At 47.5% G+C, this 16667-nt stretch overlaps 1 protein-coding gene across 1 annotated transcript; it reads right to left on the bottom strand.

Moving 5' to 3' along the window:
- Nucleotides 1-695: 695 nt before the first annotated feature.
- FAM210B (family with sequence similarity 210 member B) lies at nt 696-10449 on the bottom strand. The gene is made up of 3 exons (XM_003904590.2): nt 10191-10449; nt 4124-4299; nt 696-3290 (listed from the first exon to the last, which is right to left on the bottom strand). Exons 1-3 carry the CDS (start codon nt 10374-10376, stop codon nt 3074-3076), a joined length of 579 nt encoding a protein of 192 aa, XP_003904639.1. The 5' UTR covers nt 10377-10449; the 3' UTR covers nt 696-3073.
- Between the last annotated feature and the right edge of the window lie 6218 nt (nt 10450-16667).

Here is a 16667-nt window from a genome sequence, read left to right as displayed (position 1 = left end):
TGCGTGGAGTACTGTGTAATTCTTTCCACCATCTGTTCATTGTTGGCCTGGAAATGAGCAGGGGCAGAGAGGAGCAGGTCTCGCCCTCTTCTAGTCCTGCCTCTTCTGGTATCTCCTGTTGGGCGTACTCCTAATACTTCGTTATATATAGTGTTTATATATTTGCCGTCTGTCCATCGACTAAAGATACAGTGAAAGTGACCGTGATGAAGGAAAAGTGCTGAATTTAGAGCTAGTAGAGAAATCTGCTTGCACAGCCAATGCTCAGTGCAAGAAACTGGACAGCAGGTATATCAGGATATATCGTAACAAAGTGGCCAACATAGAGAAACTTAAAAACACGACTGAGTAAAATTGCAGTTGCCAGCCCTCTTGGGACAAAGGAGCTTCTGGTTCTCACAGTCTTGAGCTGAACTGACTTTGACATTCCCAAATAGTTCTTGTGCCACCCTCCCAAGCTATAGTTACTACCACGTGACTAACTTCCCCAGTGTTACCAGTGAGACTTGGGATGTTTCCGCAGACAATCCCATACAAGCAAAGAAAAGCTCATTGGAGTAGCACATTAATACACTGGTCACAGTGCCACTTCATCAACAACCATGGCTTACCAGAAGGAATATTAAAAAGTTCATAAAGATGTTTCACAGAATTTAAGCTGCTCAGTTTGTCAGATAAATTAGAGAAACAATGGCTTTCATTTTTAAAATAGATCAGTTTTATTCTGCTAGTTCCATAAAAACAATGTAAACACAAGTGTTCTGTACATCTTGCTGGTGAATTCACATAATGCTTAGTTCCCTGATCTTTGACCTCCTTGTCCTCAGTTATTTTCTGTTTGGACCACCGGCCACAGGAGTGGAGTGGGGTTGGGGCTTAGGAGAGAGCAATGTGGCTTTTTGGTATGACTTGTTTTATTGCTTGCCCTCTCAGCACACTCCTGTTACTCCTAACACAAAGTTTGAGATTTAAGCCCTTAAACCTGTAGGTTTCATCATCAGCTTTTTCATTTTTTTTTTTTGCATAGGTATTACTAGGGACGTGAATGGGAAACTAGTATAGAAAGTGGTGAGCCGAAGCCAACAAATTGCTTTAAACACAAGATGAAAATGCTCTGTTCTGTCCACACAAAGAATCACCTAATACTGGTGTGAGGCATCTCACTTAGCTGTGGAGAAGTCCTTGGAATTAGATCTCAGACAGTTCCAGCTTTAAGACAGTAAAACCTTTTGGCAATGGGCTAATCGCCTTAAAGGAAAGAAGAGTTCTACTTGAAAGACCTTGCAGGTGGAGAAACTGTCCTACAAAGATTCTTGGAAATGTTAGTGGAGATAACTGACATGGGTAGGTGTGGGCCAACCAGGAACTGTCAACAGCCTGATCTCAGCAAAACCAGGACAGCCAGTTAATAGTTCCTTCAGTTCTCTGATGGTCACAAATGTAATTTTATTTAGCCTTGTGGAAGTTCTGCAACAAATGTAATTTTAAAGGAATTGGGAGCCAGAAAGAGAAATGCAACTCCTTCAACTATGTGACAGGGCAGACTGGTTAATCTGGGTTCCCGGAATGTGGAGCAAGTGCTCTGCATCAGAGAACGGCCCAGGGGGAACGTGCATGATGCCGAACCCCACAGGACAGAATTACTTCAATCGCCTGCTCCTGACTACTGTAAGGAGGAAGTCTCAGTGTCTCAGTTTGGATCTACGCTTGGATTTCTTTCTTTCTTTTGGAGACAGAGTCTCCCTCTGTCACCCAGGCTGGAGTGCAGTGGTGTGATCTTGGCTCACTGCAACCTCCACCTCCTGGGTTCAAACAATTCTGCCTCAGCCTCCCCAGTAGCTGGGACTACAGGCGTGTGCCACCATGCCCGACTAACTTTTGTATTTATAGTAGAGACGGGGTTTCACCATGTTGGTCAGGCTGGTCTCGAACTCCTGGCCTCAAGTGACCCGCCTGCCTCCACCTCCCAAAGTGCTGGGATTACAGGCGTAAACCACTGCCTCTATGCTTGAATTTCTACTCTTAGCTAATCTCTCTAACATACATGCCCTTCATTGGGTAAAGCTGGCTCAGTAGACTAATTACACCTGCCGTGTAATACAAGATCCTCCCTGGCTTGTATTATCTCATAGTTGCCTTCCATTTGTGACAAGTGCCACGAATATTCCTTTTTAGGAAGTGATACAAAATGTTTTTTTTTTCTTGAACAGGATTTTTAACTCAATGAGACAGTGTAAACATCATGACAATTCTGGAATGTCTGAAGTTTGAGATAAAGATTGTCTAAGGAAAGCTACGATTGTCTTAGCTGTTTATGTGTGGTATCCAAATTCCTCTGGAACATGGGCATCAGGAACCAAGCGATGCCCCTGCTACTGGGCAGAGTTTTCATATTTTACCTAAACAGAGACAAATGACGCTGACCTACTTTAATGAAATTTCAGAAAAACCATCTGGAATCAGCCCCATCATGTCCAGATTGGAAGGTGTTTGGGGATCAATGAAACATTCCAGAAATACTCTTCTTCCCCCAAAAACAAATGTAATGAATGTCAAAGTATTGATGCTAATTTAGATTGTGATTACATATTAAGTTTTGCTTCATTAATCGTAGCACTGGCAGCTGTTTTGCAGAACACTGCATATTAAACTGTAGGCAGCTGACAACAAATATCAGCGGAAGGGGGTATTTAAAAGCCAGTTAAATTAATCATTGCTTTTTAGGAAACTGAGCCAAGATTAACCCCCTGGAGCTTTTACAGACAGACCCTCGCCAAAATCTCCCACAAGGAACATTTGTAGGCTATTTTGTTTTGAGATGTTAACCCATCTGTGATGTCTTGCTGACACTTTAGATTATATATACAAGCCCTATAATGAATAGCATTCACAAAATTTATGAGGCAAAAATTTAAAATTGTTCAAAAGCCTAATTTTTGCTGGCAACGTTTATCCATGAGAACATAGCAATTAGCCCCTTGCCTCTCCAAAAGAAACCCTACAACCCTAAAACCAATCCAAATTGTGTAATTTAGAAGAAATAGGTTTTCAGTGTGTACGACTGAAGAGTTCATTAAGGTTTTGCAGCTGGAGGTTTAAAAAATCCCACTTTTCGAAAATATCTGACAATCAAGGGCACAGAGACTAGCGTCATGCTGATTCTCACTGGCGCAAACAGCTTGTGGATTGCATAGGCCACCACAAAGGTACTTGTGCCTGCTGCCATTTTTGACTGTACCAGGGACTCTGTAAATCCGAGTTTCAGCAGGACTGCAGACATGTCCACACCACTAGGGGGGAAGAAGCAAAGAAAACAATTGTTACAGCAAAGGATTAAATGAAGAAATTGGTTTGATTATAAGATTTACAGTATTTTTAAAAATGTAATGAAGTAGCTGAATGAATAAAAGTCTTAGTGTCCAGGTGCAGTGGCTCAGGCCTGTAATCCTAGCACTTTGGGAGGCCAAGATGGGAGGATCACTTGAGCTCAGGAGTTCAAGACCAGTCTGGGCAACATAGCAAGACCCCTGTCTCAACAACAACAAAAAACATAAAATCGGCCTGGCGCAGTGGCTCATGCCTGTAATCCCAGCACTTTGGGTGGCCGGGGGGCGTGGATCATGAGATCAAAAGATTGAGACCATCCTGGCCAATATGGTGAAACCCTGGCTCTACTAAAAAGATAAAAATCAGCTGGGCTTGGTGGTGTGCGACTGTAGTTCCAGCTACTTGGGAGGCTGAGGCAGGAGAATCACTTGACCCCAGGAGGCGGAGCTTGCAGTGAGCTAAGATAGATAGCGCCACTGCATTCCAGCCTGGCAACAGAGCGAGACTCCGTCTCAGAAAACAACAACAACAACAACAACAACAAAAACCCCATAAAATCAGCTGGGTGCAGTGGTGCATGCCTGTAGTCTCAGCTACTTGGGAGGCTGAGGTGGGAGGATCACTTGAGTCCAGGGAGGTCGAGACTGCAGTAAGCTGTGATCGTGCCACTGCACTCCAGCCTGGGCAGCAGAGTGAGACCCTGTCTTTAAAAAAAAGTCTTAGCAAACACGTTCTTATTCACCTAGAATCTTACATGACGGTAAAAACAAATATTAATTACTGTCAAAAATCTTACCTTGACACAACCATGTAAAATATGCCCAAGGAGATTAATGAGATTCCAATGTGCAGCGACACGCCGACAGTGCCATACTCTTGAAAAATCTTTTTCAGTTGCTGTGACTTGCTTTGCTTTTTCTCCTCTGTGCAACTGACACTGCTGCCTGTTGTCTCTGTGGCCTGGCTGGGATCCTGTGTACAAATCAGAGAAGAGGGGATGCTTTAGGGCAGGCATGGGCAGTCAATACTGGGTTTTATACGAGCATGCAATGTTATACTCTTTCCTGCTGGATGAAAGATCAGTTACCCCTTTCCTTTTTTTTTTTTGAGATGGAGTCTTGCTCTGTCGTCCAGGCTGGAGTGCAGTGGTGCAACTGAGGCTCACTGCAACCTCTGCCTCCCTGGTTCAAGGGATTCTTTTGCCTCAGCTTCCCAAGTAGCTGGGATTACAGGCGCACACCACCACACCCAGCTAATTTTTTGTATTTTTAGTAGAGATGGGGTTTCACGGTGTTAGCCAGGTTGGTCTCGATCTCCTGACCTCGTCATGATCCACCCACCTCAGCCTCCCAAAGTGCTGGGATTACAGGCGTGGATCAGTTACCCCTTTCTTACTCAGTGAGCCGAGTTTGAGCCAACTTAGTCACCAAGTGCAATGCAAGCCTGGAACTAGGTATGGCTGGCAGAATGATGGCTCCAAAGATGTCCCAATCCCAGGATCTGTGAATATGTCACCTTACATGGCAGAAGGACTTTGCAGATGTGATTAAGGGTCTTCAGATAGGGAGATGATCCCGGATTACCTGGGCTACATTATTACCAATGTCATCACAAGGGTCCTTATAAGAGAAAAGAGGGAGGCAGGAAACTCAGTGTCGGGGAGGGGGTTGTGAGGACAGAAGCAGAGTGAGAGATCCGAAGATCCGCTGCTACTGGCTTATGGAGGCAAGGGGCACGAGCCAAGGAATGCAAGCGGCTTGAAGCTAGAAAAGGCAGCACATGGATTCGAGCCTCCAGAAGGACCCAGCTCTGCTGAGACCTTGACTTTAGTGCATTAAGACCCATTGTGGACTTCTGGCCTCCAGAACTGTAAGATAATAAATGTGGATTGTTTTAAGCCACCAGGTGTGTGCTCATCTGTCACAGCAGCAATAGTAACTAAAACACCAGGGCTCACAAGCTTGGGGACAATGATCCTTTATCAAGCATTTTCTCTGAGCCAGGCGGTCCTCCGACACTTTCTCCTTCCATCCTCACGCCAACCTTCAAAGGTAGATACTACTGCTTTTCCCACTTTACAAAGGAGCAACACAGGCTTGGTGAGGTGAGGTCACCGGCCTGAAGTCACCAAGATTAGAGCCCAGCCCTCCAAGTCCACAGCCTGCACATGTGACAACCATGTTATATGCCACCAAAAAAGGACAGTGTGCACAAAATTAATGCAGCAAAAGTGATGGCAGATGTACTCCTACGATCAAGATTTACACCTGACATCTGAAACACACAAAGTGGGGGTGATTCTTGCACAGTACTCTACCAGGACTTGTACAGAAATCACGGATTGCATGGGACATCTGTTAACAGTTACTGAGCACCCACCAAGCCTGGAACAAAAATCCCAACACCACCCGGATGAGGGGAGGGAAAAAACCGCTTCTCAGTAAGAGAGCACTTTAATCAAAAGACTTCTCTAAGGACAGTCCTGAGGCTGGTACCGGCAGGTGACGAGCACCTGGCTGTAAGTCAGCTCTTGTTATGGGCTCTGCAGCTGGCCCACTTTTACCCTGTTATTTTTAGAGGCATAAGATGTTTTAGAACATTGGAGGAAAACCCTCAGTGTCCTGATGACAGGTCCTTTCTGCTGAGCCAGGAGCTGAGCTTACACTTCAAAGGTGTCATTTCATAAATCCCTCACTGCCTCATGACCCGGGAAACTTTGTCGCTCCTGTTTTGGCAGATGGATGACTGAGGCTCAGAAGGGAGGGATGGCTAACTGGCAGCATGGACTGGTGACTGGGCTGGTGACCACCAGGCCTCAGCCTCTGTGGTACTCAGCAGGCTCCCCTTTCCTGTCCTGCCAGAATGACCATTCTCAAAGGAAGGCACTTTTCCAGAACGTCCAGGCTCTGGAGGGGAGGAGGGAAGATGTCATCAGCCCCTTTCATTGGCCAGCTTATGTGACCTCCCGTTTCCTTGAAGGCTTCTGACTAGCCCTGCCACCCCCGGCCAGGATGGCTGTGGAGAGCATCCGTTCTCCCTGATAAACAAGCCCTCACCCTCCTCCAGCTGCCGAGGGAGGCTGCAGAGGGGGGAGCAGCCAGGCGGTGGGGACTGATAGGAGGCCACCTACAGCCCCTCGCAGGGCCAAACACCCATGCCCTTGACACCTGGCCCCACTCTGTCCATTCAGTGGACCGAGTGCAGCTGTCTCTGAGAGGGCCCTTTTCTTTGTGGTCTTTATTTTGGCAAAAGGCCTTTTGGCCAAAAAATAAAAATAAAAAGGCAGCCAGGATTCCAACTATAGAATGAGCAGCATCTACTGCAAGACTGTGGTAGGGGCAAGACATTCGGACACAGGGACAATCTTGGGTTAGCTGGCACCATGGCTGGCTTCTGACATTCTAGAGAACACCTGGTTACTGGACAATTTTCTTCCTTTTGTTTTGGTAAAAACACCCGTCTGTAAGCACTGTGAACCATGCATTTTCTTCCTAATCTTTGGGGAGAGTAAAGAAGCTAAAATAAAAGAATTTATGAGGGTGTGACTTGCAGGCAATGGAAAATTTTTAGACAATCATTTCTTCATGAAACACTGCCTTAAGTACCCGGGATGTGTTAGGCACTGTACTGAATGCACAGGACGGCGTGACACATCTTCTGTCTGGACTCAACGTGCATGCACATGTGTGTGAGTGTGTGTGCGAGTGTGTGTGTGAGATGCCCCTTCTGCCTCTCCTCAACATTTTTTAAAGTACAAAAACCTGTAATAGAGAAGGGGTAGGAAAGTTTAAAGAATGAGCCAAGGACCTTGCCAAGTCGATCACAGTGTTTGGAGTGTCACCTGTTTTCTTTCACTTGATAAATCATATTAATAATAAACACCATATTGTGTATATTTTGTACTAGGCACTGTTCTGAGTACTTTGAAACTAGTGGCTGGGCGCGGTGGCTCATGCTTGTAATCCTAACACTTTGGGAAGCTGAGGTGTAGGAGGACTGCTTGAGGCCAGGAGTTCAAGACCAACCTGGCCAACATATCTTTTATTTTATTATTTTATATTTTTGAGACAGATTCTTGCTCTGTTGCCCAGGCTGGAGTGGAGTGATACGACCTTGGCTTACTGCAACCTCAGGCTCCCAGGTTCAAGCGATTCTCCTGCCTCAGCCTCCCGAGTAGCTGGGACTACAGGCACGTGCCACCATGCCTGGCTAGTATTTGTATTTTTAGTAGAGACGGGGTTTCACTATGTTAGCCAGGCTGATCTCGAGCTCCTGAACCCAGGTGATCCACCCGCCTTGGCCTCCCAAAGTGCTGGGATTACAGGAGTGAGCCACCGTGCCCGCCTTGTCTCTAATTTTAAAAAAAGGAAATATTAATGCATATAATCCTCACAACAACCTTTACTACTGTCAATTCCACTTAACAGAAGAGGATCTGAGAAGCCCAGAGAGGTTGAGTAATTTACCAAGGATCACACAGGGATTACTGTCAGAGCTGGGATCCAGACTCACTGAGTCTGGGTCCAAGGCCTTTGCTCTGAACAACCATGCTATGTTACTTCTTGTGGATTCATGAGTGTCCCCTCTGTGCCTGGCACTGTTCTAAGTGTAGGGGACAGAGCAATGGAAAAAACCCCATCCTCGATGAGCTTATGGTCTTATGGGAAGGCAGGGACAATAAACAGAAAAGTAAAATACCAGGGCTGCTACTTGTGACAAGCGCCATAGAGAAACACCAGTCACGGGGGAGACAGGGAGTAGGAGGAACGTCGCAAGTTTAAATAAGGCCATCGGGGAAAGTGTCCCTGAAAAGGTGGCACTGAACCAGAACTGATGGAGACAAAAGGACACTGGGGCTCTGGGAGAGGAAGTCGTCTGCCTGAGTTCCCCCTACCTCCCTGGAAGGGGTAAGTGGCACAGGCAGGCGCGGCTGCTAGGCGGTTTACAGGACATGGAATCACGTTAAGACAAAAAGGCGGGTCTCTTCTGTGGCTTTCCCTACCCCTTTTACACAGACCCCCTGCCAAGGCAGAGGTGGGTGGGCCTCTTTGGCTCTTAATTAAACACCTGGCAAACCTGGAGATCCCAGCTGGGCAGCACACGCCTACCTCCCAATGACGGTGGCCAGAACAGCCCACAGGGGAGGTGCTGGGCTCTGGCCAAGCTCAGACCCTCCCTGCACGGCTCCCAGGCCCTGCTGGGGACGCATTTTCTGAGGCAGATGAGTTATCTTTTGTCCTAATCTCCTTTGAGTTCTGATCCCACTTGGATTCTGCGGATTTTACCATGCTGCTGAAGAAATGAGGACAGCTCACGGGGGCCTTGTGACCGTATATATTTACTGCAATGATAACCATTTCTAACCTTAATTTAGGACACACCAGATGCCAGGTATGAACATATCTCATTTTACATTCACATTCTATGAAGTCTGAATTATTAACATCCCATTTTACATACGAGGGGACTGAGACAGAGAGAAGGGAATTTGATCAAGGTCACACAAATGAGTAGAGAGAGGAATCCAGGGAGTCTGCGGCCAACTCTTCGCCACTGTATACACACAAGCCGCTCCAGTGCCAGGGCCCGAGCTGGAGACAAGGTCAATGTGGCTGACAGACAAGCAGGACAAGAGGCCATTCCAGATGAGTGCAGAGAAGACCCACAGCCATGGGGTGGAAGGAGGCCCAGTGGAGGCATCGGAGGCCTCACAGGTGGTTAGAGAGGGCTTCCTGGAGGCAGGAACAGCTGGGCTGGGCCCTGAAGAATCACCAGGAGGTGGCACGGTGTGTGCAGAAGGTGCCCCTCTGGAGAGGATCCCCAAGACCTGTGTACCACCTGTCGGACTGGAGAAGGCAAGGAAGGAAGCCGATGTGGGCAGGAGGCCTGGTGAAAGCCTGGGTCCAATCCCCATCCGCTCCTCACTGAAAAGCTAGGGAATGCTCAGGAGATGCTCGCTGGGCCGGCGGCACTACGCTGAGGCCCGCACCAGCTCATGGAGTTGTCTTCCAAACTCTTGCTGGGAAGGCGCTATTTTTGGCCCTCTAAAAGGTCAGAAAACAAGCTCAAAAGCCTTCAGGGCTCGGTCTGAGGTCACCTGGTGGTCAGTGGAAGGCCCTGTCTGCACCCAGGCAAACAAAGAGGCTCCAGACTGCGAGGCCGGGCGCGCTCCGGGCTAGACGCCGGCTCCGCGCGTATGGGTTTGCCATTCCTGGACCGCCAGACTTCATTATTTACTACTATTTTTATTGAAAAAGACCCACTTGGAAGAAAGTGATAGATTTCTTGAAAGGAAAGCTGGTATGACTGCTCTGAATGAAAATCAGTTTTCACTTAGCACCCATGGAAGGTGACAGAAATGAAACATAACAGCACCGTGGGTTCCTTGGCCGCGGCTTCCCTGGGGACGCCTGCTCTTCCAGTTAGATCAAAAGGGAGGAGCTGCGAGCGTCGGGAGGTGTTCAAAACACAGCGAGACGCAGCCAGACCCAGCCAGAAGGCCTGGACAACAACCCCGCGGGCAACGTGAGGAAGTTCAGACCAAGTCCAGGCCCATCTGCAACTCAGTCGGCTGCGCCCCAGCCTGGCTGAGGCTCTGCAGACCCGGGGCTCGGCCGCAGACTGAGCGACCTTGCGTAGAGCGCCATACCTTCCCGAGCCTCAGTTTCTCTGGATGTCAACTAGGAGGAATGCTTCCTTGGCTTGTAGGGATTTGGGGTTTCGGGGACCCTGGAAGGGCTCGGTCTCGGGCAGCTACAAGTGCAAAGGCGTCCTTGGCGGAGGCGGCCGGCCCCGGGTGCGGCCCTGCGGACTTCTGGGGACCTGGACATCCCCCGGGATCAGGGTCGGGGTGGGGTGCTTACCTGGCGGCCGCGGCAGTCCCCGCGCGCCGTGCGGAGCAGCCGGGCGTCTGGCCTGGGCGGGAGCAGAGCCAGGGCCAGGGGCGGCGGGGCGCAGGGGGCGGTGGAGCCCAGGAGCCAGGTGGCGCGAGGCCGGACCCGGGCGCCCACCCTGCCTGCGGGGCCCAGCAACGCCAGCAACCCGGCCATGGCGCGCAGCTAGGCGCGGCACGGGAGCCGCTGACTGGGGGCGGGTGGGCGGAGCTGACCCGGCGAGGGCCCTCCCCGGCCCCGCCCGCCCGCCAGGGGCGCCGCGGCGCGCGCGGTGGGCGGGGCTGGAGAGGCGTGTGCACATTCCCTTGGCTCACCCACTAGCTCCCCTCCTCGGGACAGGGAGTCCAGGGCTGGTGGGCGGGGCTGAAGGAGCGCGCCCCACCTCCCCTCCGCTCACCAGGCCCGCCCCTTTGGGGGCGGGTGCAGGTCTTCGCAGGGTCTTGGGCTTTGTAACTGCGGAGTGTAGTTGGCGGGTTTCCTTATTCTGCGGGCACAAAGGTGGGCATAGGGCCGTGGCTTATGAGCTTTCCTCCCTGCAGAAATGCGTGAAACCTGAAAAAGATTATAGATATGTTTACGTGTTAGCTCCAAAGAACAAAATAAATATGAGAATTGACATTAGTACATGTTTAATGAAAAGTCCTCTAAATGACCCTCATAGATTGTTGGCGTGAATGTAAAACGAAAGATGGTGTGGCAGTTTCTTAAAAAGTTAGACATACACTAAACATATAACCCAGCAACTCCACTCCTCGGTAGCTTCTCAAGAGAAACAAGGGCTCGACACTCAAAGACTAAAATGTGAAGACACCAACGTTTGTAGAGAGCTTATAAATATTAGTCAATAATTAGGAATGTCCATAAACTGGGACACACTGTGGCACAAGCCTTCAATGGAACGCTTTGCAGCAATGAAAAGGAACGGACTACTGATACATGCATAACATAAATGAATCTCAAAGCTCTTATGCCAACTGAAAAACTCTAGGCACAAAAGTCACGCATTGGAGGATTCCACCTACACGAAGTGCCCAGAATAGGCAAAATCACAGAGACCTAAAAGATCCGTGGTGGCCTAGGGCTGGGAGTGGGAAATGAGATTGACTGCCAAGGAGCGGGAGGAACGTCTTGCGGTTCAGGGAAGGATCCTAAACCCAGATTGTGGGGATGGTGGCAGCTGTGCAACTAAAACTCGTGGGTCAGTACACTTAAAATGGATGAATTTTATGCTATGTAAATTATACTTCAATAAAGATGTTCCGGCTGGGCGGAGTGGCTCATATAATCCAAGCACCTTGGGAGGCTGAGGTGGGAGGATCACTTGAGCTCAGGAGTTCAAGACCAGCCTGAGCAACATAGTGAAACCCCGTCACTACAAAAATAAAAATAAATTAGCCGGGTGTGGTGGCACGCACCTGTAGTCCCAACTACTCGGGAGGCTGACGCAGAATTGCTTGAGCCCAGGAGGTCCAGGTTTCAGGGAGTCACGATTATGCTACTGCACTCCAGCCTGGGCAACAGAGCGAGACCCTGGCTCTCTAGAAAAAGAAATAGATTTTACAAAAGGTGTAACATTATGTTAGTCAACTGCAATTCAACTCAACCAAGTTCTTACACAGGCAAAGAAATGATATGAAACATATGTGCATTTAAAAATGTTTATTACATAAGATGGAGTTATAGCTGTGAAAATAACAGGGTCTGTTGGAGGGAGGTCCCAAAGTGCCCCTGGATGGGAGTGCTTCTGTTTAAGTGCCTGCAAGAAGTTGGAGAAGAGTGCTTACAGGTGCAGATTGTCTGTCAGGTTGGCCCTATCAGTCCAGCTGTGTGATTTGGAACTAGTGACTCAACCTCTCTGAGCCTTGGTCTTTTCATGTGTAAAATGAAGATGATAATAGTTTTCCCCCATGGGATTGTTGAGATAATTCTTTGACACAGTTCTTGGAAAGGACTTCGCTCAGTGCCTGATGCACAGAGAGGGCACACACGTTAGCTGTGATGTTGTAGAAACAGCTTGCCTGAAGCCCCTCTGTCAGCCGGTGACAGTGCCGCCTCCAGATGGCATCTGATCTCAAGTTCCTCACTGTTCCCATCATTTTCTTTTTCTTTTTAGACAGAGTCTTGCTCTGTTGCCCAGGCTGAAGTGCAGTCTTGGCTCACTGCAAGCTCCGCCTCCCGGGTTCACGCCAGTCTCCTGCCTCAGCCTCCCGAGTAACTGGGACTACAGGCACCCGCCACCACACCTGGCTAATTTTTTGTATTTTTAGTAGAGACGGTGTTTTACCATGTTAGCCAGGATGGTCTCGATCTCCTGACCTCATGATCCGCCTGCCTCAGCCTCCCAAAGTGCCCACGATTTTCTTGTCACCAGGCCTTCTTCATTCATTTAAGTTACCTGCCTGGGTTTAAAGGGCAGTTGAGTTTGTAATTCATGCTCTACGCTTATTAGAGAAGAGAAAAAGATAATTTTGTTTTTCCCTTTAAATTTGACGGTAAATATAATACTGTAATTATAGACTTTAGGTTATTTTTTTCTTCTAAACGTGAAGAAACTTTCCCTCTTAACAAAATGTATTGGAGCTGCTGTCTGCCTGAACTTGTGACGGTTTTGTTTTTTTTTCTTATGGTGTCAGCTCTCTTTGTCTCTTTGGAGCAGCAGCTCATGCAGGAGCTATATTTATTTTAATTTCTTCATTTTCATGAATAGATAATGTATTCTCATGGTTCAGATTTTTAAAGGTACAAAAAGTCTACACAATGACAAGTTTCCTTCCTATCCCAGTGACCGGTTCTCCCCATTTTTTTCTCTCTAGAGGCAAACACTGTTACCAGTTGCTTGTGCATATCCTTCTAGAGAATTTTACACGTGTGCAGGCAAATTCCCACAAATGGTTTTCATCGCTATTTTTACCCAAGTGGGGCATAGTATACACAGTGTTCTTCACCTGGACTTTTTCGCTTCCAATATATTTTAGAGTTTTCCGAATCTGTACACAAAAATCTTCCATATTCTTAAAAAAATCTGCTTAGCATTCCAGTGTATTCCAGGGTGCTGTAATGCATTTCACCAATCCCTTGTGGGTGGACAATTAGGGTATTTAGGGTATTTTCCAGTTCTTGTGATCATAAACCATGCTGGGATGAACCAGTGGGTACTTCTATCATTTGCCTTGTCTGAGTATACCTATGTAATACATTCCTCAAAGTGAAATTGCTTAGTGAGAAGATATGTGTATTTGTAAATTTAAAGAAATGGCAAAATTTCACTCCATAAAGGTTGCAGAGTACAGCAAATGAGAGGGTTTTTTTTTTTGTTTTGTTTTGTTTTGTTTTGTTTTGTTTGTTTGTTTTGAGACGGAATCTTGCTCTGTTTACCGGGGCTGGAGTGCAGTGGTGTGATCTCAGCTCACTGCAGCCTCTGCCTCCCAAGCTCAAATGATCCTCCTGCCTCAGCCTTCTGAGTAGCTGGGACCTCAGGAGTGTACCACCATGCCTGGCTAATTTTTGTAATTTTAGTAGAGACGGAGTTTCACCTTGTTGGCCAAGCTGGTCTCAAACTCCTGGCCTCAGGTGATCCACCCGCCTGGGCCTAACAAAGTTCTGGACTTACAGGCATGAGCCACTGCGCCTAGCCAAGAGTGTCTATTTATCCTGACTCTAAATGGTGTCTTTAGCAGAGAAATGTAGGACCAACTTTTATGTTCTTAACTTGAGAATCTGACATTAAAGGCAGCCATGTAAGGCCAGGCGCAGTGGCTCACGCCTATAATCCCGGCTCTTTGGAAGGCCGAGGCAGGCCGATCACCTGAGGTCAGGAGTTCAAGACCAGCCTGGCCAACATGGTGAAACTTGGTCTCTACTGAAAATACAAAAAAAAAAAATTAACCAGGCGTGGTGGTGCATGCCTGTAATCCCAGCTACTCGGGAGGCTGAGGCAGGAGGACAGCTTGAATCTGAGAGGCGGAGGTTGTGGTGAGCTGAGATTTCGCCACTGCACTCCAGCCTGGGCAACAAGAGCAAAACTCTATCTTAAGAAAAAAAAAAAAAAAAGGTCTTCATCCTCGTCATCTTTGCACTGAGTTGGCTGAGGAGGAAAGGGAAGAGGAGGGGTTGTTCTTGCTGTCTCGGGGTGACAGCGCCTATAGTGACAGCTACTCCGGAGGCTGACATGGAAGGATTGCTTGAGCCCAGGAGAAGAGGTTGCAGTGAACTATGATCACACCCCTGCACTCCAGCCTGGGTGACAGTGAGACCCTGTCTCAAAATAAAATAAAATAGTACAATAAAAAATAATAATTAAAAAAGCAGGCAAGAAGTGCCTTTTAAGGTATTACAATATGAAGCTGTTTTCTTCTTTTCGTAATCTCTCTCCCTTGAGTTGTCATGGTGATTTTTACTGCCTATTTAACAGTGTCCTTCTATTTTTTTTTTTTTTTTTTTTTTGAGATGGAGTCTTGTTTTGTTGTCCAGGCTGGAGTGCAGTGGCACGATCATGGCTCACTGCAACCTCAGCCACCCTGGCTCAAGCAATCCTCCTGCTTCAGCCTCCTGAATAGCTGAAACTACAGGCGCATGCCACCATATCCTGCTAATTTTTTTTAGTTTTTATACAGATGGGTGTTATGTTGCCCAGGCTGGTCTCAGGAACATTTTTATTCCAATTCTCCTTCTCTCTTTGTCGGGTTCTACAGTAACCGTTCCAGATGAGCTCTGCCCTCAGGTCCTCCCTCCTTCCCTGGTGCCTTCCCTCTCAGCGCGAACCCTCACTCCCTTCTCCTCTGGAGAAGCCAGAGACTGACCAAGGGAATCCACCGTTCACTCCCATACTTCCCTCCAGCCACCCCTCCCCTCCTTCCAAGACACACCCAACCACCTGTGCCCACATGTCACTTCTTGCCTCCTCTCTGTTAATTTCCAATCTGCATTCTTTATTCCAAACCCCGACTGTCCTAGCAGTGGGTAATACAGTAAAAGGAAGGCCTTACTGTATCAAGATTTGGTGGTTAACATCCTGGCCTTGGTGTGAGGTACACTTGTCTTAGAACCTGGCTCTTCTCCGAACTTCAGCTAAATGACTCGAACTACCTAAGTCTCTGCTTCCTCACTTGTGAGAAGTACAAATAATAATACTTATCTCAAAGGGTTGCCAGAGGTTAAATGAGATCTCATATCTAAGTGCTTTTAGCACTGGGCCTGACACAGGGCACAGGACTCAAGCCATGGAAATATGGCTAGCGTTGTTTTGATATCTTTGTTTGGCCAGCCGTTTCTGTCGATGGAGAGTGCACTTCCCTCCCTACCATATTAGAGTGAGGCTGGCAAACCCCAGCTCCCACCTGGCCTCTAGTCATGGGGATGAGCACATGACCAAGAACGCACCAGAGCACCCCATGTCCTAAAGTATCCCATGGATAAAAATGGGGTCGTGCTGTACACATGTGTCCTAACATAACGTTTTCATTGTATATTTATTTATTTATTTACTTATTTATTTTTGAGACCGAGTCTCACTCTATCGCCCAGGCTGGAGTGCAATGGCATGATCTCGGCTCACTGCAACATCTGCCTCCCATGTTCAAGCAATTCTCCTGCCTCAGCCTCCTAAGTAGCTGGGATTACAGGCACCCGCCACCACATCCGGCTAATTTTTGTATTTTTAGTAGAGATGAGGTTTCTCCATGTTGGCCAGGCTGGTCTCCAACTACTGACCTCAAGTGATCCGTCCATCTTCGCCTCCCAAAGTGCTGAGATTACAGGCGTGAGCCACTGTGTCCAGCCTCAGGTTTTACTTTAAAGATCACGAATGTGTTTCCTGTCAAAACAATAATTATAGGACATGATTTTAAAATCCGTAGACATTTTGTCATATGGATGCACCATGATTAATCTAATCTCTGGTGATGGATATATAGGTGACTTCCTCTGTTTTTTTTTGTTTTTGTTTTTGTTTTTTTGCTACTGTAAGTTGAAATTAACTGTCAAATCTACCAGACTTTGTCCAGTCTCCATTTTTCATGACATTTTATAATAACAAATCCTGTTAGTAATCCTCTTCTTGAAATATTCCTGTTCATGTATTTATTCATTCATTCACCACATACTTGCTGTGTACTGATCATGTGTGTGGTTTGTGTCCATCACGCAATACCTGCTCATTCTTCTCCCTCTGTGGTTAACTGGCAGGGTCTTTGGAGCAAATAGGTCAGAATTGCCTTCCAGAGGGCATAACTACTGGCTGAGTGGCCATATGGAAATGATGTAAACTCCTTGAACCTCAGCTTTCTTTCTCTGTAAATATACAAATAATGACAAGTGCCTCAGTGACTTCCTGCAAGGATTAAAAGCAATCCTATGTGTGCAGGACAGGCAGGATATCAGTACTTGCAAGGCTCTCCTCCCTGTCCTACTTCATCCTTCTCCACACAAATGGCCTTGTAAGCCACACAG

Source organism: Papio anubis, chromosome 16 (genome assembly GCF_008728515.1).
Source record: "Papio anubis isolate 15944 chromosome 16, Panubis1.0, whole genome shotgun sequence".
In the NCBI taxonomy this organism is placed as follows: Eukaryota; Metazoa; Chordata; class Mammalia; order Primates; family Cercopithecidae; genus Papio; species Papio anubis.
The sequence above is the reverse complement of the archived record's forward strand: the minus strand, read 5'-3'. Positions and strand labels throughout refer to the sequence as shown.